We start from the raw sequence: 24183 nt of genomic DNA on the forward strand, positions 1-24183 counted from the left end.
AAAGTTGAAAAACATAATCTGAGAATTTCTGGAACAGAGCCATTTAGTCTGCTGAGCAAAAGCACCAAGCTCTATTATGTCATTGTTAGTGTTTCAAAATTCCTGTTGTTTAATCTGATATATATTCCATTAGGTGGGATGAACTCTTTGTCTTTTTTCCTGACAGAGCTCAAAGCAGACTACCTTCCTAAAAAAAAACCAATGGGCTTGTCACCTTGCTATTCAAGGAAGTGTGTTCCAATAGGGCACATACAGTGAGATGTGTACAATACTTCAAGACTTCCCTATTTAGTTCTGGAGATGATTTTACACCTACAGGTGGCTAGGTGCCAAACAGCTGCTGTTCCTGTCTTTATAGCATTACGCCAGTCTTTAAACCTTTGGATGGTTTCTGAGGATCTGGTTGAAACTTTTTCATACAAGGAATAGCGCACAGAAGGAGAGTCACTTCCTGTAAACAAACTCTATTAAATTACCATGTTCCTTAGACAGCAATGAAGTCAACTTAGGCCAAAGAGGAGCCAGCAAATATGTATTAGAAAAGTAGGGTGGATGCAGGCATATTTCTGTCCTAAATTATGAAGGGGCAGTAGAAGCATACTGCCTTCTCAAATTGAAGTAAAAATGGTTTTCCTTCTAAACTGCCTGCTGCCACCACTTACTCCTGATTCTACCATCATAATCAAAAATAATCATGTTAAAAATACTGAATTGAGAAAGAATCCAATTTCCTCAACTGGCCTTACAAAGCTGTTTTAGTATATTTTTATATTTTAAATTATATATTTTTTAAAAAAAAAAATCTGTCCCATTCAGAGGAAAGATACTTCCTCTGAATTATTTTAAATTAAAACTAGAATGAGGCAGCTTAGTTGACTCTGCTCCAAAGACTTAATTGGCTATCATTATATGCAAGTAAAGGAAAAAAGAAGCTTCCTCAGAATTACTGTATGTTAAAAACATTAGTGTAGTAGATAGCTATAGTCAGGAAATAAAAACAAGATTTGATAGACTTAGGTCAGGGATTCTCATATAATGGATTATTCCCCCACCCCACATGTACATACATGTGATTTCATAAACAAAATTAAGGAGGGTTACAATTGATGGGTCCCCAGAAGGTTGAAAGGCAAGTAGGCATGGAACATAGCATCTACAGATGGTAAGGGAGGATCCTGCAAGAATAGAGGATAGTACAAGCCAAGTACAAGCAGGCAAAGCATGCCATTTTATGGGGGTAGCCTGACCAGCTATTGTGCAACAGAGGCTGGTTGCCTTTCCTAAGAGCAAGGCTTGTAGCAGCAGCAGCTTTCCCACCAGTCAACTTCCTTCCAATATAAGAAGACATTCAGTTTCCATCATCAACAGTCAGCTGACTGGAGATAATGGCATTTGGATGATGGATTTAGAATGTCACACTGCCTATTCTGCCTATTTTGAAACTGGCTTTAGACTGATTGTGAGATATTGGGAACTGGAAACTTGTGGAAGCATCCTTATTTTTGTTTACTTTCTATAAGCTCTTTGGACTGCTAAAATATGGGATAAATCAGGAGTGGTATTCACTTACCTTCGCTACCGGTTTGCAAATGTGAGTGCGCACACATGTGCGCTAACTCACACGCACCTCCACGCATGCGCAGAGCCTTCTGCGCATGTGCAGAGGGTCAAAAACGGGACATGATGACATCCGGGCAGATGGGCAGAGCCTCCCACTGCTGGCGCTACCAGATCGCGCAATCCGGATAGAGACAGCTGAATTTCACCACCAGGGTAAATCCTATGATACAAACAATATGTACAACTGTGACGTGCATCAATGTATCATAGAATAATATGGCGTCTCATCCTGAGTTGAAATTTGGTTCTGAACATTGCAGCTATTCTATTAAGAAAATATATTTCTGTCTTCAGAGTTCACAAAACTAAAGAACAACCTTAATGCAAACAAGTCTCAGGGCGGCTGAGTCTCCGGAGAAAGGCGGCATATAAATTGAACTAATAAAATATTTTTTAAAAATTAACAAAATAATTTTTGAATCCCTAATGATACCTTGATATCAGAGTAAAGCACTTGGCTAGGTGGGATTAAATAATTCTTGCGGTATAAAACCAACTGTCTCTCTTGATTGAACAGAGGGAAATTTCTTATTCATTTCCTCTTTGTTTTTCCAGTTTCTGCTAAAGTCTGTGGAAATATGTGCATTCTTACTGAAGGTTTATCTAGATTAATTGTCAGATAGGAGATTTTTACATTTTGTTAAATTTGTAACTGCAGATAGAATTTTCTCGTAAATAAATTTTATTGAAAAGAAGGGAAAAGTGTAAAAAATAATTGGTGAACTGAAATATTCCATCACCTAGTGCTGTTGTGATGCAATTCCATAAGTTGCCTAATTTTCTAGGATAATTTTTTTTACTCATTATCATTTCCCAGTCATATTGTGCTAGCTCATATTAGACTGCAAACTTTGTGGCTGCTAGCAAGGGAGCATGTATAGATAAAGTATCATGTGAATGTATCACTCCAGAATGCTCTTCCTTTTTTGTTTTTCTCTGTCAGAATGAAGAATAAATTGTGGTATTTTGAATTCGGCACAACAGAAACATTTTCAGCCACTTGCAAGAAACTTCATGACTATGTAGAGATTGAGGTAAGTCTCCCCAAACCTCAAAGTCTTAATTTTCTGTAGAAGGTGTGTTATGATTATATCAATGATTTCTTAGAAACGTGTTCTTGTATTTCATTAAAACATTAAACATACTGTAGACTATTGAAGATTCTAGAAAAGTCAGGGTCAAGCTTGTAAAGTAAGAATTTCCATGGTTTATTGGAAAATTATTTCTGGCAAATTTATGGTTTATTTTTCCCTCCTTCTTTAACATCAGACTGCATTCCATCTCTGGAGTCATTAAAACTTTACTCAAAAAAATTAGGCTGTAACAGCTCTGTGCTGCTTACAGGTTAGAATTTTAAAAATAAATTAAAATGATTTAATTTAATAGATACATATTCAAAAGCTCAAGTAGTGGTGTTCAATGAATATATTTTATTCATGAGTAGACTTGCCAAGGTTTATGGCAATAATTGTTGCCATAAACCTTGGCAAGTCTACTCATGTATAAAATATATTCATTGAAAATAATTGACTCAAAAAACTAGCATTGGTCTAGCCTTATGTATCCAACATAGCACTATCCCTGGAGCCAGACGTGTTTTGCTTAGTTTACCCTGATGCTATTAAACCCAGCCACATCCTTCAAGACAGTATCTATGGGACCTTTTCATTCTTTCAAGAAATGTTTTTGTTTTTGAAAATAAAATTCCAATACAAGAATCTCTGCCCCCCCACCCCCATTTTAAAAAAAACCTTCAGTATCTCCTCACCTGAAACAGTGATTTTAAAATTTGGATCACCCATAATAGAAAATTCACAATATAGATTTATGGACATTTCACTTACTGACTTTTAGTTGACTGTTTAGTAGAATAGTGTAGTGGGGAGAGGAGGAGCAGGAGGAAGAAGAGAAGGAAGAGTAGCAGGAGGAGGCAGGCAAAGAAAAAGCCATCCTATCTGCCGTTCTACTGAAGATTGCCACTTGATGAGAAAGGGCCTCTGTGCTCTCCTAATTGCCCCTGGACTGCTGGGTGTACAAGAGAGAGAAGAATAGGAAGATGAAGGGGCACTGGCCATTTTTCCCAATCGGTGATTAGCAGAATCCAAAGTGCAGGATGGAAACAGGAAAAAGTTTCACCAAAAGACTTGTCTGATAGGACAATTTTTTTTTTTTTGAGGTTTATCACTTTCATAGCCTTCACAAGCACAATGCTCATCTCTTTATTTTTTAGTTCTGACCCACAATGATATGATCGAACAAGATTCTAGATTCCACACATCTGAATGCTTTCCAATTAACAATATATCTCCCATGGTTCCCACATTGTTAGCCTGTTGACAGAGGTTTTTTTCCCCCACAAACAGCTGGCAGCTGCAGCTGAGCTTTTAGTGACATCTCCATCCACTGAAACATTTTAAGATGTTTTGCAGGGAAAGAGTAGGTACATTTATAGTTGAGAAAGCTTCTGTTTGGAAACAGATGTCCAAAACACAGTTCAGTGGAAGAAAAAAAAACATAGATGTGGAGCAGTATTTTTTAAATATACAGCATATTCCTGTTTTATGGATTCCCTTTAAGTATATTTGTTGGCATGTACATCTGGGTGTTTCATCTTTGAAGCCAGTTTTGGGAGAACAGAATTATGCCCTTATAGGTACACTTCAGGGTTCAACTAAAATTAAGTTTGCTGTGAATGTTTGTAAATTCTGTGATTGCTTACTACCACCTTCCAGCTACATGGTAACAGCCTCTAATTAGGAAATGTGTGGTTCACCAGCAGTTACTAAGAAGTCAATCATTTCATAGTTTGTACTTGAGATTTTATGTGGTGTGTATTTTCCATAACCATTTCCACTCATCAACCTCATCCAAACCATCCTCTTTTTAAGGACTGAGAGCTATACTTTCCGTACCTGTAGTCTGAAAACATAAATGCAATGTTTGTTAATTATTCACTAAAACTAGAAAATGGAATTGTCAGTCAAAGCCCATGCCTTGCTCTGCTTCTTCAGTCTGCTGTGATCACCTCCATTCAGTTCTTATGACAAGTGAGGACAAGCATCCTCATTCAAGGGCTGACACAGGGACAGTTCCCATCAGCTGTCCAAGAAATCATTTTAGAAGATCCTGAGCTCAGTTGGCTTCTCTAATTGCTTCCTAATTGTGTAAATGATCCTGGTCCAACTATCTTTGCTGTGACTATAGTTTTGCATGCCAGCGTGACCTAGGTATGGATATCTTTAAGAAACACATTGCATTTCCAGACCACACCAAAAAGATGCCAAGTGGACAAACCACCCAAAGTTCATTGCTGGTTTCTTCGTGCATCTCTTTCTGTTCCCCATTCCTATTTTCACAGTATCTTTCAAAAATGTAAGTGAAAGAGATATAATCCTATTGTTGTGGTCCGCCAACAACCTGCGGAGCTGGCAGCAGAGTCGGACAGTGAGGAGGCTGGGGAGGCATATGGGCCAGTCCTGGAGTCTGGGGAAGGCTCGGACAAGGGCTCTGTGTTGGAGGCAGAGATGGGGCCAGGGCCATCTGGGAGTTATGTGCGGACTCTGGAGCCTCTAGAGTCAGACATCAGAGAGGCAGAGGAACAGGGGGAGCCTGTTCCTAGTGTGCACATGCCCAGAGCTGCCAGAAGGCAAGAACAGTTAAAACAAAAGGGACAACTCAAGAGTAAGGCTTGGAGATGATTGGCCCCTCCCATAAGACACGTGGGCCTTTGCAGGAAGCAACATTGTGTATGGTGTCGGTTTGTACTTTGAAGCTTCATTTTTGAGTCTCTGTTTCCGTGTGGCCTTGCCAAGATAATTGCCAATTAGGTCTTTGGCAGCGTGTCAAAGAAGATAAGGTGGGTGTTTACCAGTCTTATCCGAAGGACTGTGGCAGACTTCTGCTGGACTAGTTATAAACTCTTGGTGATTCAGCACATGCTGTGAATGAAAGGAATTCACAGACATTCAAATAAAAAAAGGGGGTTTTGGAACTAATTGTGTGTTTTTTACTATATCAGGAAGCCTAGGTCAGAACACCTATCTACTCCAACCTGCTCTTTTTCCTTTCATTCATGACCAAAGCTTATGGATCTGGATAATTATTTCAAATTCTTTATAGACTATCATTATGTTCAAAAGGATTCTTCCTTTAGCCTCTATAGATGCTGGTACGTGTTTAAGACATCTACTCTTATTTTCTCAGGTTACGCACAGCGATGGCCTTTTGATTTTATTGCAGCCAGCACCTTAAGGGGCTAATAATAGCCAGGGAAGGAGAGAAAAGCTTTTTAGAGGAAATTGGAACTCATCCAGACCCAGATCAGGAATAAGTTTCAGTTGATTGCTGTCAAAAAGAGTAAATGACATAACATATACTTCTCCTCAGCTGTCTCAGATGTTTTAGCTGGCTATATCCCTTGCTCATTCATCACTCCCCAGCTTTCTTCCTTCCAGCACTAGTCTAACCTATCCCTTTGAGTACAGGATGTTTAAATAAAAAAGAACCAGCAAGAAAGACATTCTTGGTATCTCTGAAGAACTTTTTCCATTGTCCAGCTATTCTTAAAATATGAGAAGGTTTGTGTTTAGTTTGGTATGGTATTTCAGCAAACACTACCATTACCTCCCACGTCCAGTTCACCTAGTACATCTATAAAATAGATGCAGACTTAAAATGGTATTTGGCATTTTCCCCTAGCCATCAATTGCTGAGATTGTATTTAGTCTGTGAATCAGTGCAACTCCTAAAACCTTCCAATGCGAATTCATGCCTGAGAGGCTGAAGTCAGACATGGAATATTCAAATAGCACATTGTTCCAGAAACATTTCAAACAAACTAAGTAGGCAAATGATTAGTCCTTGGGTTCAAAACAGCTTAGTTCCACACTTGACTTCAGTTTATGATTTAGTCAAGCAGCATATTAAATAATGAAATAAAAGTGAATGTCGTTTCTTTGAGTAGTAATTAGGACCACCCTCTATATATCTCGGATGAGCAGATAGGATAAAGCTGCTGTCGCAAGTAGCCCTGACAGTGATATAATGTTTCCAATATCATTAGGCAGCTGAATAGCAGTTGCCAAGAACACGTCATCAGCATTATTGGATTTCAGTCTGTTTGTGGGCTTTCCATGGGTCCTTGATTGGGAACAGAATGCTACACACAAAAGGGTTTACACTGATCCACTATTGCTTTTATTGTATTTGTTTTGGGTTTAGCACCAATAGTGAGAAAAATACTTTAGCTGTAGTTGTTCAACCTTTGACAGATTCCACATTGCACAACAATTCATCTGTTATACAAAAAAAAAACAAACCCCTAAGTGTATCCTCTCCCAGTATTTCCTGAAAAATACTGTTGTGTGAAAAAAATAACTTAGTTTCTCAGTCCTGGATCTTTCTGCAAATATGTTCAGGATATTGTAGTTCAAGGGCTGCAAAGTGTTAATCTAACAGCATTTTAAGATGAAAGCAACAGTTTGCCCTCCTTTTGGCTCCAGGCATCTGTCATGAGCACAGGAGAAATGGCAGTTTTGTTTTGGAAATTGGCATCAGTTACGGTTGTAGTCGCTTAGAAATAAAGTTGTTTTTTTTGCCCAGCTGCAAATGTCTACTTCCAGTCTTCCTGCCAACAACCCATCAGCTGCCCCTTCTCAAAGAGGCCATTGTACCACATTGGCACAGAGACAAAGCAGGGTTAAAGAGGAAAACACAGTTACTGGCCATTAGATGCTCATTCCTCTGCTGGGTGAATATATGGCGTCCATATCACCTTCTGCAGCCTGCCAGAATTTTGCTACCCAGACAGCACAGGAGAGGCTCATTGGCAATGTCCCCAAGCAAAACAACGAAGCAGAACTGAACACAGACCAAAGAACAGCACTTGCAACCCTTAGATAAATATCAAAGGACTTGTGTGCAGACCAAAATAATTGTTTTTCAATTATAGCTTTTGCCAAACATGTTATTATGTTGCTTTAGATTGCTCTTTACAAAAAAAACCCACCCTATTTACACCTTGTTTCCAATAGTTTCTAGTTTCAGTTAGAGGGAGAGGGGACAACCACACAGCTAAATGGATTCACATATGAAGCTTTGATAGTTTTTAAATGTGATATAAATTATTATTTCTGTGTTCAGCTGACTTATTAGTAAACTTTTTGTTTCTGCCACCCAAAGCTGCTTGCAAAATGGTCACATTATTTACAGTCTTCATTCTCTGCTTATTGTCAGAAAATAATACACAATATACAAAACAGCAATATTCATAGGTGAGAAACGCTCACAAAATTAATAAGATCTACCTTATTAACTAATAAGATCTGATCTTGAATATATTAGGCATTGTCTTGGATGTATATTCCTATGTTGGCTGTTTAGATGGTATTTTTTCATCAAGGAGGTCACCAGATTGGGAAAGACTGGTCAACTATACTGAAGCTTAAAGTAATCTTTACTAGATTACTTAGACTTTATTCATATTACTTCTGATAATGATTAGGCCACACTTTAAAATGTTCAGAATATTTAGTTGTATAGGGCCCTTGTTCACAGATCAAATGTTTCATTCACATCTACTGAACTGTCCAGACATGTGCATGAGAAACAAGAAATATACTGCAAGGTTTCTGCTTCAAAAATGTCCCCTGTTAAACAGCATGTTTGTGGTACATTTAGACTCTGGTTAAAATGGTCGTAAGTATGTAAGCAAGTGAATAATACATTGTTTAGATAATACTGCTCCTTCTGACTCTGCTGAAAGGGGTTCTAGCCATCTACACTTGAATTTTGAACTGATAACAATAAGCATCACAGCTTGTTGTTTAGTATTATTGTAATGAATGTGGATCTTCATAATTTTGTTTCATTGGTTTTATAACAATTAGAAGTCAATTGGATATTTAGAAAGGTGGAATAGAAATATTTAAATAGTTCATGATACAGCTTAATAGATAATTCTAAATATATTTCATAAAACCACTCTCTTATCTTTTTCTCCCTCTGTATCAGTGTGATGGAACAGTTTTGGATCTGACTAGCACTTCATTGGAAGGAATTGCAGTCCTCAACATTCCCAGCATGTATGGTGGCTCCAATCTCTGGGGGGAAACCAAGAAACAGCGCAGCTATAACCGCATGAGCAAGAAAATACCTGAAAAGTTGCAATCCTCAGTGGTTACTGATGCCAAGGAGCTCAAGTTTTGTGTCCAAGGTGAGGTGGCTTAGAATTTTGAATGTGGTAAAAGTAGTATGTAGGAAGTTGCAGATATTTAAGAGTCATCATTCCTATACTGTATATCTATAGTGGCCACACAAAAAGAGTATCTCCTGCGTTCAATGCCTGACAAGTTGGAAGAACCAAAAAATAAGGTTTCTTAAGGGCATGCAGTTTTATGAAAAATAACAACCTATTACATCTGTGAAAATGAAGACCAAAAATCAGGATTCGTGTGCCAATAGTCATTTAAGAATTGAAAAAAGCCATTCCAACTGCTTTAGTAACAGAACATGCTCAAATTAAAGCATATCTCAGATATGGCTTGGCTTTCATTTGAACACACTGGGTGAAAAGGAATCCAATTTTCTGGATAACTGGCTGAACTGTTAAGATCTTTTTTTCTAAACATTCAGTCTGGAATCTATTTTTATGATTGCAGACAATATCCTCTGGAGTGGTAGAAAACAGGACCTGATCTTCTTCTATGTAGCAGTTTTCTCCCATTTTTTTCAAGGTTAAACATTCCCAATTCCTTCAATATTTCTTAAATCTCTGCCCCTCCTTGGAGATCTTTTTTGGGTTTGTTGTAGTTTAATTAAATCTTTCCTAAAGTACAATATTTAGAACTGGCTACAATACTTGAGATGGAATATGTCAAAAAGAATTTAAGTGATTTCCTATGATTTAGAAACAATACTTCTGCTGAACCAGCATAAAATTGCATTTGGCTTTTTTATTTATTAGATTTTTTTTTATTTATTTATTAGATTTTTATACCGCCCCCTCTCCCGAAGGACTCGGGGCGGTGCACAGCCAAAGTTAAAAACATACAATATAAACAATTAAAATACGTTTAAAACAGAATTAAATCTAAAATGGCTCCCCAATTTAAAATGCCTTACCCATACCCCTATAAAAAGACGAATTTAAAATTTAAAAATTTAAAATTTCCACATTTAAAAAGGGGGGAGATTTAGGCCAGGCCAGCTTGATAAAATAGAAAAGTCTTAAGCGCGCGGCGGAAGGTGCGCAGATCCGGGATCCTACGTATCTCCGGGGGGAGCTCGTTCCAAATCGTAGGTGCCCCCACAGAGAAGGCTCTCCCCCTAGGGGCCGACAGCCGACATTGTTTGGCCGACGGCACCCGGAGGAGCCCCTCTCTATGGGAGCGTTTTGAAAGCAACATCACACTGCTGACTCATATTCAATTTGTGATCGGCTACAGTTCCAAAATCTTTTCCACAAATGCTTTTGCCAAGTCAGGTACACATGTGCAGCTGATTGCTTGCTAAGTGAAAAATCCTGCATGTGTTCCTGTTAAATTTCATTCTGTTATTTTAGGTACAGTTCTCTAACATAAAAATAATTGTTAAAGTTATTTATAAAATCTTTACGGTATGAGCTATCCCGCCTGACATTGTAATATTTGCAGATTTGATAAATATTCTACCCAAGCTCATGGGGTGACTTTGGACCACAGCCCAAACTACCACCACGCTGTTTTGTGTGAAATTGTAAGAGCAGAAAGTGCGGTAAATACTGTCTTGAATGCCTAAATTAAAGGTAGGGTAGAAATCAAATAGCAATAGCACTTAGACTTATATACCCCTTCACAGTTTTGTCCTTTAAAATATTGGATACATGCTCAAGTTCATACCTTGGAAATCTGTTGGCTTTGGCTGCTTTAGTTTGATTGTGAGCAGCTCACAATCTATTCTACATGGCCCCGTCCATGTTTTTGCTACTATAATTGAGCTCTTTCACCTTGTTGTACCAATAATATAGTGAAACTGATTTATGAGCGCCCCATCTGGTGATGCCTGTGTATGTAGGTGTTTTGAAATTTTAAAAATGTGTTAGCATTGAAAAAATTACTGAATCAGAAGAAAGTGATAAATCATTCTCCTGCTTTATTTCTGTTTCTTAGGCCAATCAGTCCAACTTTGTTTTCCTCCTTACTATTTCAAACTTTGGCATTTCAGTTTCCAACCGCAAACAGTACATCTTTCAAAAAGACAAGCTGACCATAATGACTGACTGGGAATTTGGAGAGATATGTCCCAAATCATCTGAGGGGTGTACCAAGCTGCGGGAAAGCTGGTAAAGGAGTTGGGTCAGGCAGGCAAAGGCTGAAGGGATGGCATGAAACCAGGCAGGACACACCCTGACAGTTAGCCAGTTCGCCTATTGACATTCTCACACACAATTTCCAAAGGGATTTAATTCACAATTCTAAATTATCTCTAAATGCAGACAACATTGCTAGCTTCCAGCTGCGCATGTAAGAAAGAATTCCCAGGACAAAGGGCACCTGTTTTCTCCGTAGGCGAAAGCTTGTGTTGTAAGAACTCTATGAGAACCAGTTTCTTTTTATTTTTTTTATTTTAATTCTGCTGAAGAAGCTGCTGTGTGTTACCTTCTTTCAATTCACTTTACTTGTCCTGCTCAAAATGTTCCTTCAGGATGCTTGTTCATTGCTTCTACAGGTAGTCCTTGAGTTACGAATGTAATGGAGTTTACGCATTCCATTTGTAACCCGAGGATTTGTGGGAGTGAATTGCATACTTTTAATGGGATCAATCTATCCCTTCGCCCACTCATTCACTAATCCCAGGCGAGGCTCATTAAGCGCGCATGAGGTATTTCAGGGTGGGGAAGGCCATGGGGGGGGCTAGTGATGGAACAGGCCACCTGCCTAAGACCACCCGGCCCCCTGAAATACCTCATGCTCCCCACTATTTCCCACACACCCCCAACCTGCCACACCGGCTCATTTAACTTGTGAAGATCTAGCAAGCAGTCTCCTTACCAATCTCTCAGCTGCCTGCGCCCCTCCAACGCTCCATTTGGGCATCTGCAGGTCTTGCCTGGCACATTGCTGGCCGCAATGGAACTCCTGAAGGACGGATCTGCCCCTCCAATGCTCCATTCGGGCCTCCACAGGCCTTCCCCGGCTCATTGCAGGCCAAAATGGAGCTTCCGGAGGGTGGATTTGCTGGAGAGGAGACTGCTTGCTAGATCTTCACAAGGTAAGTGATCCAGCGTGTCAGGTTGGGTGTGGGGGGGGGGGAAGCAATTGTGGGGAGCATGAGGCCAGAACGGAGCTTCTGAGGGGCGGATCCACCCCTTAGAAGCTCCACTTCGGCCTGCAACATGCCAGGCAAGGCCTCTGGAGGCCGAAACGGAGCATCAGAGGGGCAGATCCGTCCTCCAGAAGCTCCATTTCAGCCTACAACGTGCTGGGCGAGGCCTCTGGAGGCCAGAATAGAGCATCAGAGGGGCAGATCCGTCCCTCAGAAGCTCCATTTCAGCCTGCAATGTGCCGGGCGAGGTCTCTGGAGGTTCAAACGGAGCATCGGAGGGGCGGAGCCATCCCTCAGAAGCTCCATTTTGGTCAGCAATGTTCCAGACAAATGTTGCGGATCCTCTGCAGTTGTTCGTAAAGGCGAACAACTGCCATGGTGCTGCAAGATTCTCAGTTTCAGAACTTGTTCACAAACGCTAGGAGGAGCTTATCACGTAACTTCGAACGTTTGCTAAGGGAACACTCATAACCGGGGATTACCTGTATTACAAACTATTCAAGCCTTTCCAAGTGAGCCTGGGTTGAAGGGTACACTACCCTTTGACTTGGGTTCATCTCTGACATTCTATATTGTTTTTGGTAATCCCTCCAGAATCCAGACCCTCAATGGGAATGCATTGATTTTGGGATAGAGCGGGAATTTATGATATATTCCAAAGGAGTATTTTACAGGCAGCAGTTATTTTCAAGTTTATCATTAATGTAAGATTCATTAGAGGTTGCCCATTTAATCCTCCTCAATGCCATTCCCTCCCCCAACTCCTTGCCAGCTTTACAGAAAATGGATCTTGCAAAGTAATGAAATATTAAAGGCCTTCAGCTAATCACAGTGTTGGCACAGCAATACCAAACTACTGGAAACAAAAGGTACATTCTCTGTCATGGAGAATCATGGATCACCTTGTGAGATTTTTCTGAAATGCTCTTCCGATGAGAGCACTTGCCTGAAAATAAGAAAATTCTAAGAATATCCTCGTGGGAGACCATGGAGAGGATTGGAAAGAGCTTGGCAGAACAGGTGTTACTTAGGCAGAACAGAATGACTAATTAAGAGGATGCTTTAGTGCCGTTACAGGCTACAGCACAAACAGGAAAAAGAAAGCTGCTGGGGTGGTGAAACAGCACTCTTTCCAGAATATTCCCTTCTGACTAATGCATGAGACTCTCCAAGTAGAGAGGCCTGAGGCGGGATGAATACTGCAGCAAATCTGTAGGCATTTACAGCACAATCCTCCAAAAAAAAAAAAAAAGTCATTGGGCATGATTTTCATTGGGAACAATGCAGGGCGATTTTGAAATACCTTCTCACTAATGGCTGCCTCAGTTGCAATGGGTAGCTTTCTAAAGACTACAGCTTCAATAATCAATAAGCAGGAAGTTGCCAATATCTGATCTGTGGACCATATCTACCCTACCCCCACTCTGCAAGGTTCCCAGCCTACAATTGTTCCTCTTCACTAGTTTTCTTGTGGAATGAGACAAATGGGTTCATGCATAGCAGTAATGTCAGTTTACAGGTTACCTTTATAACACATGCTGAGATGATAATGGTTAACCAGCTTGAAAACTAATAATCAGGTATGTCAGGACAAGGTTTATAGGGAGGAACAGTTTCTTAATACTATCAATTATTACTTTTTGCAGTGGCTACTTCTGTAGGACAATACAAATAGGGATTATTTAAAAACTAATCTCGAATTAGGTGAAGGATTTAACAGTACAATTTTACATGAGCCATCACTAACCTAATCCTCAGAACAACACATCTTGTTGTTCCCCAAATAAGCATGTTACAGCAGGGTTTAATAGGATTTTACATAAAAATAGATCTGAATCACAATTTCATTTTTTCTTTTGGGAAAGGAAAACAATTGTATAGGAAACACGCTCCAGATTCAGATTCACCCACGGCATAAAGACATCTCACAAATCATTTTTAAAGGATGTGTTTTTCTGATGCAGCTTTTGATTATCTCCAGTCTACCTATAGAGGCACCCTAAATTGTTCCTTAGCTATTCCAGTTTTAAAGTAGTAGTATTTTCTGCCTTTTCCCAACACATCCGGATTTAAGAAGAATCTGCAATGGCTCATTCACAAATCTGGTGATGATGCAGTCAGAAGCTGGCATCTTCAGAGTTCCTATTGTCAATTAAGGTTGCCACAAGCTTATGTCTTCATCTCTGGTCAAGGCACTACCCTCCCTGGCCATCTTGCTTTCAGCTGCAGGAATCCCTGATTTCTGTAGAAGCATAAACAGAGGGATAGAATTAAGATCACTTGATGTGTTAATACCACATTATAATGCTTTGGTAAGGCCACACTTAGAATACTGCATCCAATTTTGGTCGCCACAATGTAAAAAAGATGTTAAGACTCTAGAAAGAGTGCAGAGAAGAGCAGCAAAGATGATTAGGGGATTCTAGCATAAAACATATAAAGAACAATTGCTGGAACTGGATATGTCTAGTCTTATGAAAAGAAGGACCTAGGGGTGACATGATAGCAGTGTTCCGATATCTCAGGGGTTGCCACAAAGAAGAAAGAGTCAAGCTATTCTCCAAAGCACCTGAGGGTAGAACAAGAAGCGATGGGTGGAAACTAATCAAGGAGAAAAGCAACTTAGAACTAAGGAGAAATTTCCTGACAGTTAGAACAATTAATCAGTGGAACAACTTGCCTCCAGAAGTTATAAATGTTCCAACACTGGAGGTTTTTAAGACGAGAGTAGATAACCATTTGTCTGAAGTGAGTTCCTGTCTAAGCAGGGGGTTGGACTAGAAGACCTCTAAGGACCCTTCCAACTCTATTATTCTATTCTATTCTATTCTATTCTATTCTATTCTATTCTATTCTATTCTATTCTATTCTATTCTATTCTAATCTGCCCATGTACCGTAATACCTAACTCACATTTCACAAAACATAGCATGGCTTCTGTTAGGTTGGCTGATTGAGGAGGCAGAAGCAAGGTAGTGCGTGACAACAGCTCTTTAATATAGTGTGAACTTCAGCAAAGGTTATAGCAGTACAGCTCCCTTTATATACCTTGTTGGCCAGGGAACTGACCAATCACGAGTGACCCATTGTCTTTCAAATCTCCTGCCAAAACTTACATACATAACAGCTGTACACTGATATATATCAGCCATTTTGTAGATCACTAGACCTATCCTACTATTGAATATTTGTTCAAAACTTTTACAAAGATCAGTAAGCCTCCCTATGAATAAAAATGGGATCTGCTAATTGTTTAAACGGAGAGGTATGTATTGCTGATTTTACTGGAGTTTGCTAAAGCTTTCTGCTGCTTCTGCTGACAAGGATTTAGCATGGCTGTGCTTTCTGCTGCTTCTATTATTTTGGGAGTGAGGCAACATTATTGTCTTGCTCTGGTGCCATTTTGCATATTCCATTGGATGATCTGGATGCTGCTATGTCCATTCACTTTCCCCCATAGGTCTTACCAATTTGGAAGCTGGAGGGAAATTGATAAGAGTTGTGCTAGTTTCCCTTTCTATCCCAAGTGACAGGAAGGTGGTAAATCTCTCTACTATAAGCTTACCAGACTTCTAGAAGACTGGCAAGCTTTTGTCCAAAAATAACCCAGCTGACAAGTTAAGGATGGGCCAGGATGAGGCAGAAGGGACCTGAGTGTGCTGTGTAAGCTCCTTCCTCCAGACCAGCAATCTGTTGACCTGTGTTCTGAAATAGCTCAAGTGATCTGTCACTCAGACAACATGAATACAGCTAAAGCCTCTGCCCAACCTGCCCCATTACACTTTCAGGAGAATGGTTGGGGGCTGTTTTTCTGACTATCTACTGATGCTGAGAGGTGGTGGAAATAACACCAAAGAAATCTACTAAATCTTGCCTTTAATTTGTCTCATGGCAAGGATGTAAGAAGCACTGACAAGCATTCTTGCTGATGTAAATTAGAGTTCAGCTATCATGGCAACACATATTATACTGGCTTGTTTCTCCGATAACTCAGGGACTGGAGGCATACACACAAATGTGGAAGGGAGCAATCTTTAAAGACTATGCCTATGCTTCAGAAATGAAATCTATTGTTCCAAATATCTTCCCAGAGTAGAAGAAAGAATAATTTGAGGCCATTAGTATTTAGTGTTGAAATCTTGCAGGTGAGACCTCGTTTGGGGAAATTAAATATGCTGGTTTGGGGTGCTGCAGAAGAAATGACTCCAACTTTAGCACTGCGATTCATCCTGGCATAGGCCAAATAGCTATTTTTCAAAAGACGAATTTGCTTTGTTCTCACATTTGTTTTTTCTTGTTTGTCATTCATTTTTAATCCATGCTATACTTTTCCCCTTGCACAGCAAAGGCAACCAAACAGAAACCATGCCTGTGCACAAGAAGGTTTGCCAAATGAAGGATCCAAAGAGATGAAGCAAGCCTATTTATTTATCCTTGGCTGCATCATCATTCCGAGTGCTGAAAAAAGTTTAATCCTTGACCCAAATAGTGCCTTTTTAAGGGAAGACATTTGTGTTCAAGACCACAAATTGGTAACATCTGTGCATTTGGTAATACTCTTGGATGACACCAGCACCAAGTGCACAAATCTTTCGGAAAATGAGTAGAATCTGCACAAAAAGTGCTGCCAAATGCAAAAGCATTGCCCCTGTTGCTTTGCTTCTGAAGCATTGTCACTTTTACTGTGCTTCCCTCATAATGGGATTCTTTTTCCAATACAGTCATTTTAATGAAAGGAAAGGAAATCATATGAAATATTTGGAACATGCTCACTTGAGCATCAAAAGCAACCATAGGCAACGTGCAGGGGATCACTGGATCACAAGTCATGGGGCTGCCTTACCGTGCCTGTAACTTAGCCTTGTAGGGAAAAAATTGAACTGAGAACTGTAGCCAACTCATTTCAAAGCAAAATGTGGAGAAGGGTCATAGTAATTTAACCCTAGCAAAAAAAATAAAATAATGCTCCTGAGTTAGCCAAAACTTCCATTATAAGGTGAATAAATAAAACTACCTTTTATTGAATCAGACTGTTGACAAGTTTAGCATGCTGCTTATTATTTTTTTCTAGGGAACTCAGAACAGCATTTAAGTAAGTACAAGAAGTATTCCATCCCATCACTGACCTCTTTAGCTTCTACATGCTGCTAATAACTTTCCAAATGTAGGTGTATTCGTAGACCTGGTGTATTTGGGAGCTCCTGCCAATAAAAGATGAGGTTGATAAAGAACTGCTCCAAACATGCCTGCAAACTCTTTTTTTCCAGTCCTTTCAGGAGAGTAGGTTCATTTGGAAATAAAAGAGTGTTTGACTGAAATATGCACAGAAAAACAGTCAAGCAAATGACATTTTGCCCATTTATGAAATGGATACCAACCTGGTGGGGTTAAATGCCCGTTTTCCCAAAATGCAGGCCGATGCAGTAAAGTTCAGAGACTTGGCCAAGAAACAGAAGTAGATGTGAGCCCTCAAGCTAAATCACAAAATTTTCTCCACCAATCACAAGAACATTCCTATTTCAGAAGGTACACTGGTATAGAAACACAACAGTCCAGATGTACACACAATAGATGGACAAGACTTGCATACAAAATATCATCTCCTTTAGTCTTTCTGACATTACCATCTCCAACGATTAGATAGATGATAGAAAATGAAAGATAGATAGATAGATAGATAGATAGATAGATAGATAGATAGATGATAGATAGAGGTTATATCAACTTTTCAATTAAAACAATTTTAATTTAAAACATGATCAAAGGGTCTCAGAACCTTGTAAATGAGTTCCCTGATATCCATAGCCACTATATGAAGAGCAGCAGTATAAGCAATTTTCAGCTTTGCATTAAATATAAGGGCCACAAGTTTTTCTTTGTTTAATAATATTTATCTATCAATCTCTCATTAGATCTTAGTGATCAGCTCTTGGAAGTTGTTGGCCTTGAAGGGGCAATGGAAATGGGACAGATCTATACTGGACTGAAAAGTGCTGGAAAGAGATTGGCCCAGTGTTCCTCTGTTGCCATCAGGTACCTACTTTGAGACTTTGGTTCTAATATGAATTTTTCACCCAATTTGGAAGATATTCTAGTAACAGGCAAGAAAGAATCAGGCACATCCTAATATCCCTTTCTTCTATGTGCTAATATTCTAATAGACTGCTATAAGGACCAAATCTGCATTTTCTGTGGTTTGCTATGATCTGAAAAATTTATCAGTTCTATAAAATAAAGCTGGTTGGAAGCATCCCACAGTGGATAAACAATGGCTAGAATGATGATCACAATGAAGCACTTTACTTAGAAGGCATTATGTTTTCCCAGAATTTCAGCATGTTCTAGAAAGAGAGAAAAGGAGATGAGAGAATGAGATGAGGAGCCATGATTTTTGACCCATTACAAAGGAGAATAAGGTGCCTGCTCTTACATTAAGAAATAGGAAAAGGATGTAGTTTTTATAGAGCCAAACTCAATATACCTCAAGAGTATATTGGATAAAACACAGTTGCCTCTATTTTCAATTGCACATAAGATAGATGTGTTAAGCAAAGAATGATACAGGTGTGGGGTTGATGCAAGTAAATTGAGTGTGCTTTCTTGTGCTCCTATGCTATTGCTATTGTGGTTCCTAGAAATCCTAACCACACTAACAAGAACCTGTTAGTGATACAACACACTGATCTACAAATTAGCCAGTCAATTTTATCATAGTATTGGAACCATCCTATTAATTTATGGTTCATTTATCATTCATATACTTAACATTAGGTGATGATTCAGTGACTACAGCCAGATAGCATCATCTTGTATATTTCACTCTTTCACTCTTTTCCATTATTGGCAGCTTAGAGCAAGACAGACTTCTGGCTTGTTTTCCTTCTTACAAGACTGTTTGTGTATTGCAGAACAACCAAACTATTGCCCATGCAAGTGGATGGAGAGCCTTGGATGCAACCACCTTGTACAGTGAGTAGTTGAAACACAGAAAAGTCTGAATGGTATTAAAGGGCTTCATTTACTAAAGCAAGAAGCTAGGAGAAGTTTTTCCTTGGAAAATAAGCTGCAGAAGAGACCCAGTTTTAAGTAACAAAACCTAGGAAAGAACTATTTTAAAAATAATGCTTCTATTCAAAATGGAAAAAACAAAACCAGCCATAGTATACCAGGAAAGAAGTCACTGTTTGGAGAAGATTATTCAGATCTCTTTGATGTCATATTATCAGGCTTTTTCATAACCGTAACAGTCACATTTGTATCGTAAAGGAAAATAAAATAAAAGTTAAAGGGAGAGAAATCTATGGATGTTGTTCCTCTTGGTAGTATTCTAAAGATAGTAAAAATACAATTAGTGTACCTTCAACCTATCCAGTGTATTCAGAACATCAAAGGAAGTTGTGTTAGACACAAGAATAATGTGTGTGAGAGTGTGTGTATGCCCTCAAGTCAGTGTTGACTCCTGGCAACTGCCTGAACCAGTCTCAGTTTTCTTGGCAGGTTTGTCATTGCCTGGTTCCTAGAACTGAGGGTCACCCAGCTGGCTTTGGGCCTAAGAAGGAATTAGAACTCACAGTCTCCCAGTTTCTAGCCTGATGCATTAATCATTACACCAAACTGACTCTGAGAAAAACAATATGGGACATAAATTGCCCTCTCTGATATGCAAATGAGTATTATAGAACAATATCTTGCAGAGAAGTATTCCAACTGAAAAGAACAGCTCTTTGAATTCCTGTGTATACAAAGTAGTCCTCACTTAATGATGGTAATTGGATCAGAATTTCCATCGCTAAGCAATGCAATCAAAGTTTGACATCATCTGATCATACAGCCTAGTGATAGCAGTTCCAGCCATCTCTGGATGCAATCACTAAGTAAGAATCTCACACGACCATGACATCTGACTTCCTGCCGCAGGCTTCCCCATTGACTTCTCCACAGGTCAACTTTGAGCCACATACAGTATATGTTCTTCTATAGGCAGCAAAAATTCCACTGCTCTTTGATTTCGCTCATGGGAAGATGGCAGGAGAGATTGCAAATTTCATAATTGTGAGTTTGTTGCAATGCACCCAAATCACAATCAAATGAACTGCAGGCACATTGCAATGACCACAACTAAGATGACTCGTCATAATATGTCCCCTTCGTTGAGATCATCCCAAGTTTAAATAGTAACTGAATGAGTGGTTGTTAAAGAAGGACTGCCTATATACATTAGTTACTAGTAGTAAAAAAAAATGAAGTTCTTGAAATATTGATTCTCATTCACCATGCAGATGGGCTTTTTTGTTTCTGTGGCAGAATTAACAGCTGGCCAGTTCCAGGAATTAATGATCCAATTACATTTCAGTCATTTAGGCAAACATTTTCCTAAAGCCAATTGTGCCAATAATCTGAAGATATCTAAGATTTGGATTTCTGTTTCTGAATCATATGCTACTTCCCAACATTCTCATTGCTTTGAGGATCTCACCTTATGACAATTGACTGGCCAGGCAAGATATGCTGGATGTGCCTTTCTGGAGAGCCTGTTACTCATCTTGGGCTGTGGTGGAGAAGGTGACCTGTTCTGCTGCCTCCCCAACCACTCATAAGGCTTAATGGCTGAATAGTCCCAGTGCTATCTCCAATTCAGCCTGATAAGAAACTTTTTTTTTTATTTGCCATAGAGAACTAAACAGACTTGTTCTGTCTTTCCCTGAAGCAATAGGAGTGGGGGTGTATCTGTGAGCCAGATCCTGCTTGGTACTGGTTTTCTTTGGTCATGGAAAAAAGGCCTTTAGTTCAGGAAGAGCAGGACACCTGGCAGGTTTTATGCTGTGTTTAGGTGACTGTAGGAAAAGATGGATATTCCCCCTAGCTGCAAAACAATTGCTTCATGTACTCTAGGGAAATGTTACATTGCCATCTGAATAGAGATTATAAAAGTCCTATTGCAATATTCTGGGGTCATCAGATTGGGGGACTCTGCAGCAAAATGATATCATATAAAAGCAAGGCTACATGCTCTAAATAGTAGAACAGTAGATTCAGCAGATACCACTTCCTCCCTCTGCAAATAAATGAGATGTGTGAAATAATTATTTTCATTTAGCTCTTCCAAACAGCTTGTCCTCTGTTGGAGCCAGTCCTTGTAGCAGCAATAAACTAGCATAAATAGACATTGACAATGGGGAAATGTTAATGCTTATCTCGGTTAATAGAAAATCCCTGCCCTTTCCATAGTCCCTTGAAATAGTTTCTGTTTAGAAAAAGCAATCATCTAATCATTATATTATGAAAACTGGTTGAAACAGTTGGATCCTGAAGAAAATATAAGGAGACATTTGATGCCATTTTTAAACATTTGAAGAATTGAGAAACGGGTGAAGAAGCTTTCCAGATTGCAAGACAACACAATGAGTCAAAATTAAAGGGATGCAGATTTCAGCTAAATAGGAGGAGAATCTAAAAATAAATGTGTGAAGTGGAATAGGCTGCCTTAGAACATATTGGCTTTCTTTTGCTAGAGATGTTTGAGATAAGATGGACAAGCATCTATCAGAGTTATTATTGCTTCCTGCATTGTAATTTTGTATGAAACACAGGATTTTCTTATTCCAAATTATCTCCAAAGCTCTTTTTATTTCCATACTTTTGTGACTTTGGCTTCTATCCTTTTGCTTCCAGATTAAAATAACCCACAAAAGCCAAGTGCCAATGTTGTTAGGACCTCCCCAAAAGAGCAGCTTTTTCTTCCTGAGGAGAAGAAACCGAACTCGAGATTAATTTTCAATCAAGCAAAGAACAACCTTCAGAAGCAGCAGTTCTCCATTCCAGTGGCAATCACCCAGCGAAGGTCTGCAGGAAAAAAATCTTTATCCCTCCAGATTCCTGGCTTCTGAATCTGCTTTGGAAACATCAGTCTGGAGGCAGCATTATGAACTCTTAGTAGAAAATAACAGGGTTGACATTCGGCAGTCAAACTGAAATAGCAGTGTGGGTACATATATCCATGAAACATAGCCACTTTCTCTAAATATTATTGGCCGGGATAGCATTGACACTGAAGATTCAGAAGAATTTTTGCCCTCCATAATACCACAGCCCAAGAAGAGGAAGCTCTCAGTGCTCTGGTTGGCCTGTGGTAAAATCTGAGACTCTTCTAAAGAGAGTTGTTCTGGGCAGCCTTGAATTATACAGTCCTGTCAGAAAGCAAACAAGCAGACATGGAAACATCATGTCTGACATTGCCTTCCAGATGGAATGAAGGAGAATTTTCATCTTATTTAAATTCTTTAGAAACCCCCTCCAAAAAAATAACTTTAATAACTGTTAAAGCATCAAATTTGGCAAGGAACCAAATTTAGCTTATTTATTTTTAAGAAATTCTGTCAGCAGATAAGTGTTATTTTGTTTTACTACTGTTTGGGTCACCAAACTTGATAAGACATGCTATTTATTTTTCAAAGTTTAGAAAACACAGGGGGAGATGAAAAGGGAACTGAAGAGAAATGTTATTTTTCTCCAACTCTAAAACAAGAAGGCTCCTTGCTAGTTCCAGGCATAAGTTTTAGTTTTAAAATAAAGTGGAAATTGGTTAGCTGTTCCCTTTCAGAGGCACAGGAACATACAAAAAATTTTGCCACAAAGAAGCCAGATTCATTAGAGGAAAAATAAAGATTAAAAGTGAGAATGTCCTTTGGAAGGAAAAGGAAAACTCAGGTTGTATTAAATGTATGAGTATGTTGATAACCTCCATGAATTTAGGGATACCTTCAGGTTTGATACCAATTCCATTGTCCAGTTAATGTTTTTAAATTTTCTTTTCACATATAGTATAGGGTTACTACAACTTCAGAAATATTTTATACACATATTTTAAAGCTTTTCTATAGAAGTTTCAGTTAAGATAGGGTTCCTTTTAAATTTTATCTCATTATGGGGCTGATTTAAGTAACTGAAAATACTAGATGTCTACAAAAGCCTGAATATATGATCAGAATTTAATGCAGAACTGTATGCATTAAATTCTAGGGTAGGCATTTATATGCCACTGATATTATAATAAAATGTAAGCAAACTCAGAAGTCAAACTAATTAGTTAATTTTCATCCCATACTTTTGCAACAGAAAACTACCCAACCAGCAATCCTATATACATTTTTGGGATTAAATCCCAGAGTCTGTAGTACAGTGGACTAAGCACTGTTATTAACATCTGCTGCTTGCAATTACTGCAAGTTCAAATCTCACCAGGCTCAAGGTTGACTCAGCCTTCCATCCTTTCAAAGGTAGGTGAAATGAGGACCCAGATTGTGGGGGCAATAAGCTGACTTTGTATAAATATACAAAAGTATGAAGGCTATTGCTTAACGCATTGTAAGCCGCCCTGAGTCTCCGGAGAAGGGCGGCATATAAATTAAAAAAGCAAAAAGCAATCAATAGGATTTAATTTTGTATAAGCACATATTAAAGTGCAGTGCATATAGTTCATAGATGCAAAAGACTAAAATGGCATATTTTAGTTAGGAAATAAATACCTCATGTTCTCTAGTTCTTCTTTAACATTGTTCAATCAGGTAATAGTATAACCTGACAGCCAACAACATCATGTCCCTCTTTATTCTTTTTAGATTCCAATGTACATGATGTTTTCTATATAACAAAAAAGTGCCAGGTTATGAAAAACTATTTAGATCACAATTGTCAATCTATGTGATCACCAGATTTTTTTTCAAGAGAAGCTAAGACATGAAAATAGAGAAAGGTTTGATTCACTTGCAACAGTACAATTCTTCAAAAAAGATAAATTGCTAACAAATGGACACACATGTTTATTATAACACCAGAAGGAAAATGTTAATCAAAGAGCCACAGTTAATATAAGCTTCTTCTACAAGTGGTAGCTTTTCAGGATTTTGAATTGGTAATTCTAGCTTAAAAACTCTGACTCCTTTAAATACTTTTAAATTCAGATGAAGAAAATTATACTCACCGATTCTCATTGTTGCATGGAAGTTTCTTTTACATTCAGCCAGGACAAAGGAATGTCATCTCTGAGTTAGAAGTCTGTAAAGAGTAAATGGCACAAATCCATTTATTTACTTAACCGCTTAAATAAGGAGGACATACAGTATGTTTTCTGTTAATGGAGGTTTTTCTAAATGAAGTCATTTGATTTTATTTAGAGCTTGTCTGAACTAGGAAATCTGGTGGAGACTTTGGCATCTATGACAGTATAACTGTATTTTTCATAGACATCCTGTATTGCAGTTA

The 24183-nt window shown here is 38.8% G+C and overlaps 1 protein-coding gene across 2 annotated transcripts in view; it reads left to right on the forward strand.

Annotated features, from left to right (window-relative positions):
- The window catches only part of DGKG (diacylglycerol kinase gamma), a 76141-nt gene extending 54448 nt beyond the window's left edge, over positions 1–21693 (forward strand). For both annotated transcript variants that reach the window (XM_070946402.1, XM_070946403.1), the window contains 5 exons: positions 2564–2654; positions 8632–8833; positions 17835–17955; positions 18831–18891; positions 21595–21693. In XM_070946402.1, coding sequence (XP_070802503.1) covers positions 2564–2654; positions 8632–8833; positions 17835–17955; positions 18831–18891; positions 21595–21693 — 574 coding nt within the window. The remainder of the gene's footprint in view (positions 1–2563; positions 2655–8631; positions 8834–17834; positions 17956–18830; positions 18892–21594) is intronic.
- Positions 21694–24183: the final 2490 nt, after the last annotated feature.

The sequence above is a fragment of the Pituophis catenifer genome, unplaced genomic scaffold, assembly GCF_029215685.1.
Source record: "Pituophis catenifer annectens isolate HBS135680 unplaced genomic scaffold, rPitCat1.0.hap2 SCAF_6, whole genome shotgun sequence".
NCBI lineage: Eukaryota > Metazoa > Chordata > Lepidosauria > Squamata > Colubridae > Pituophis > Pituophis catenifer.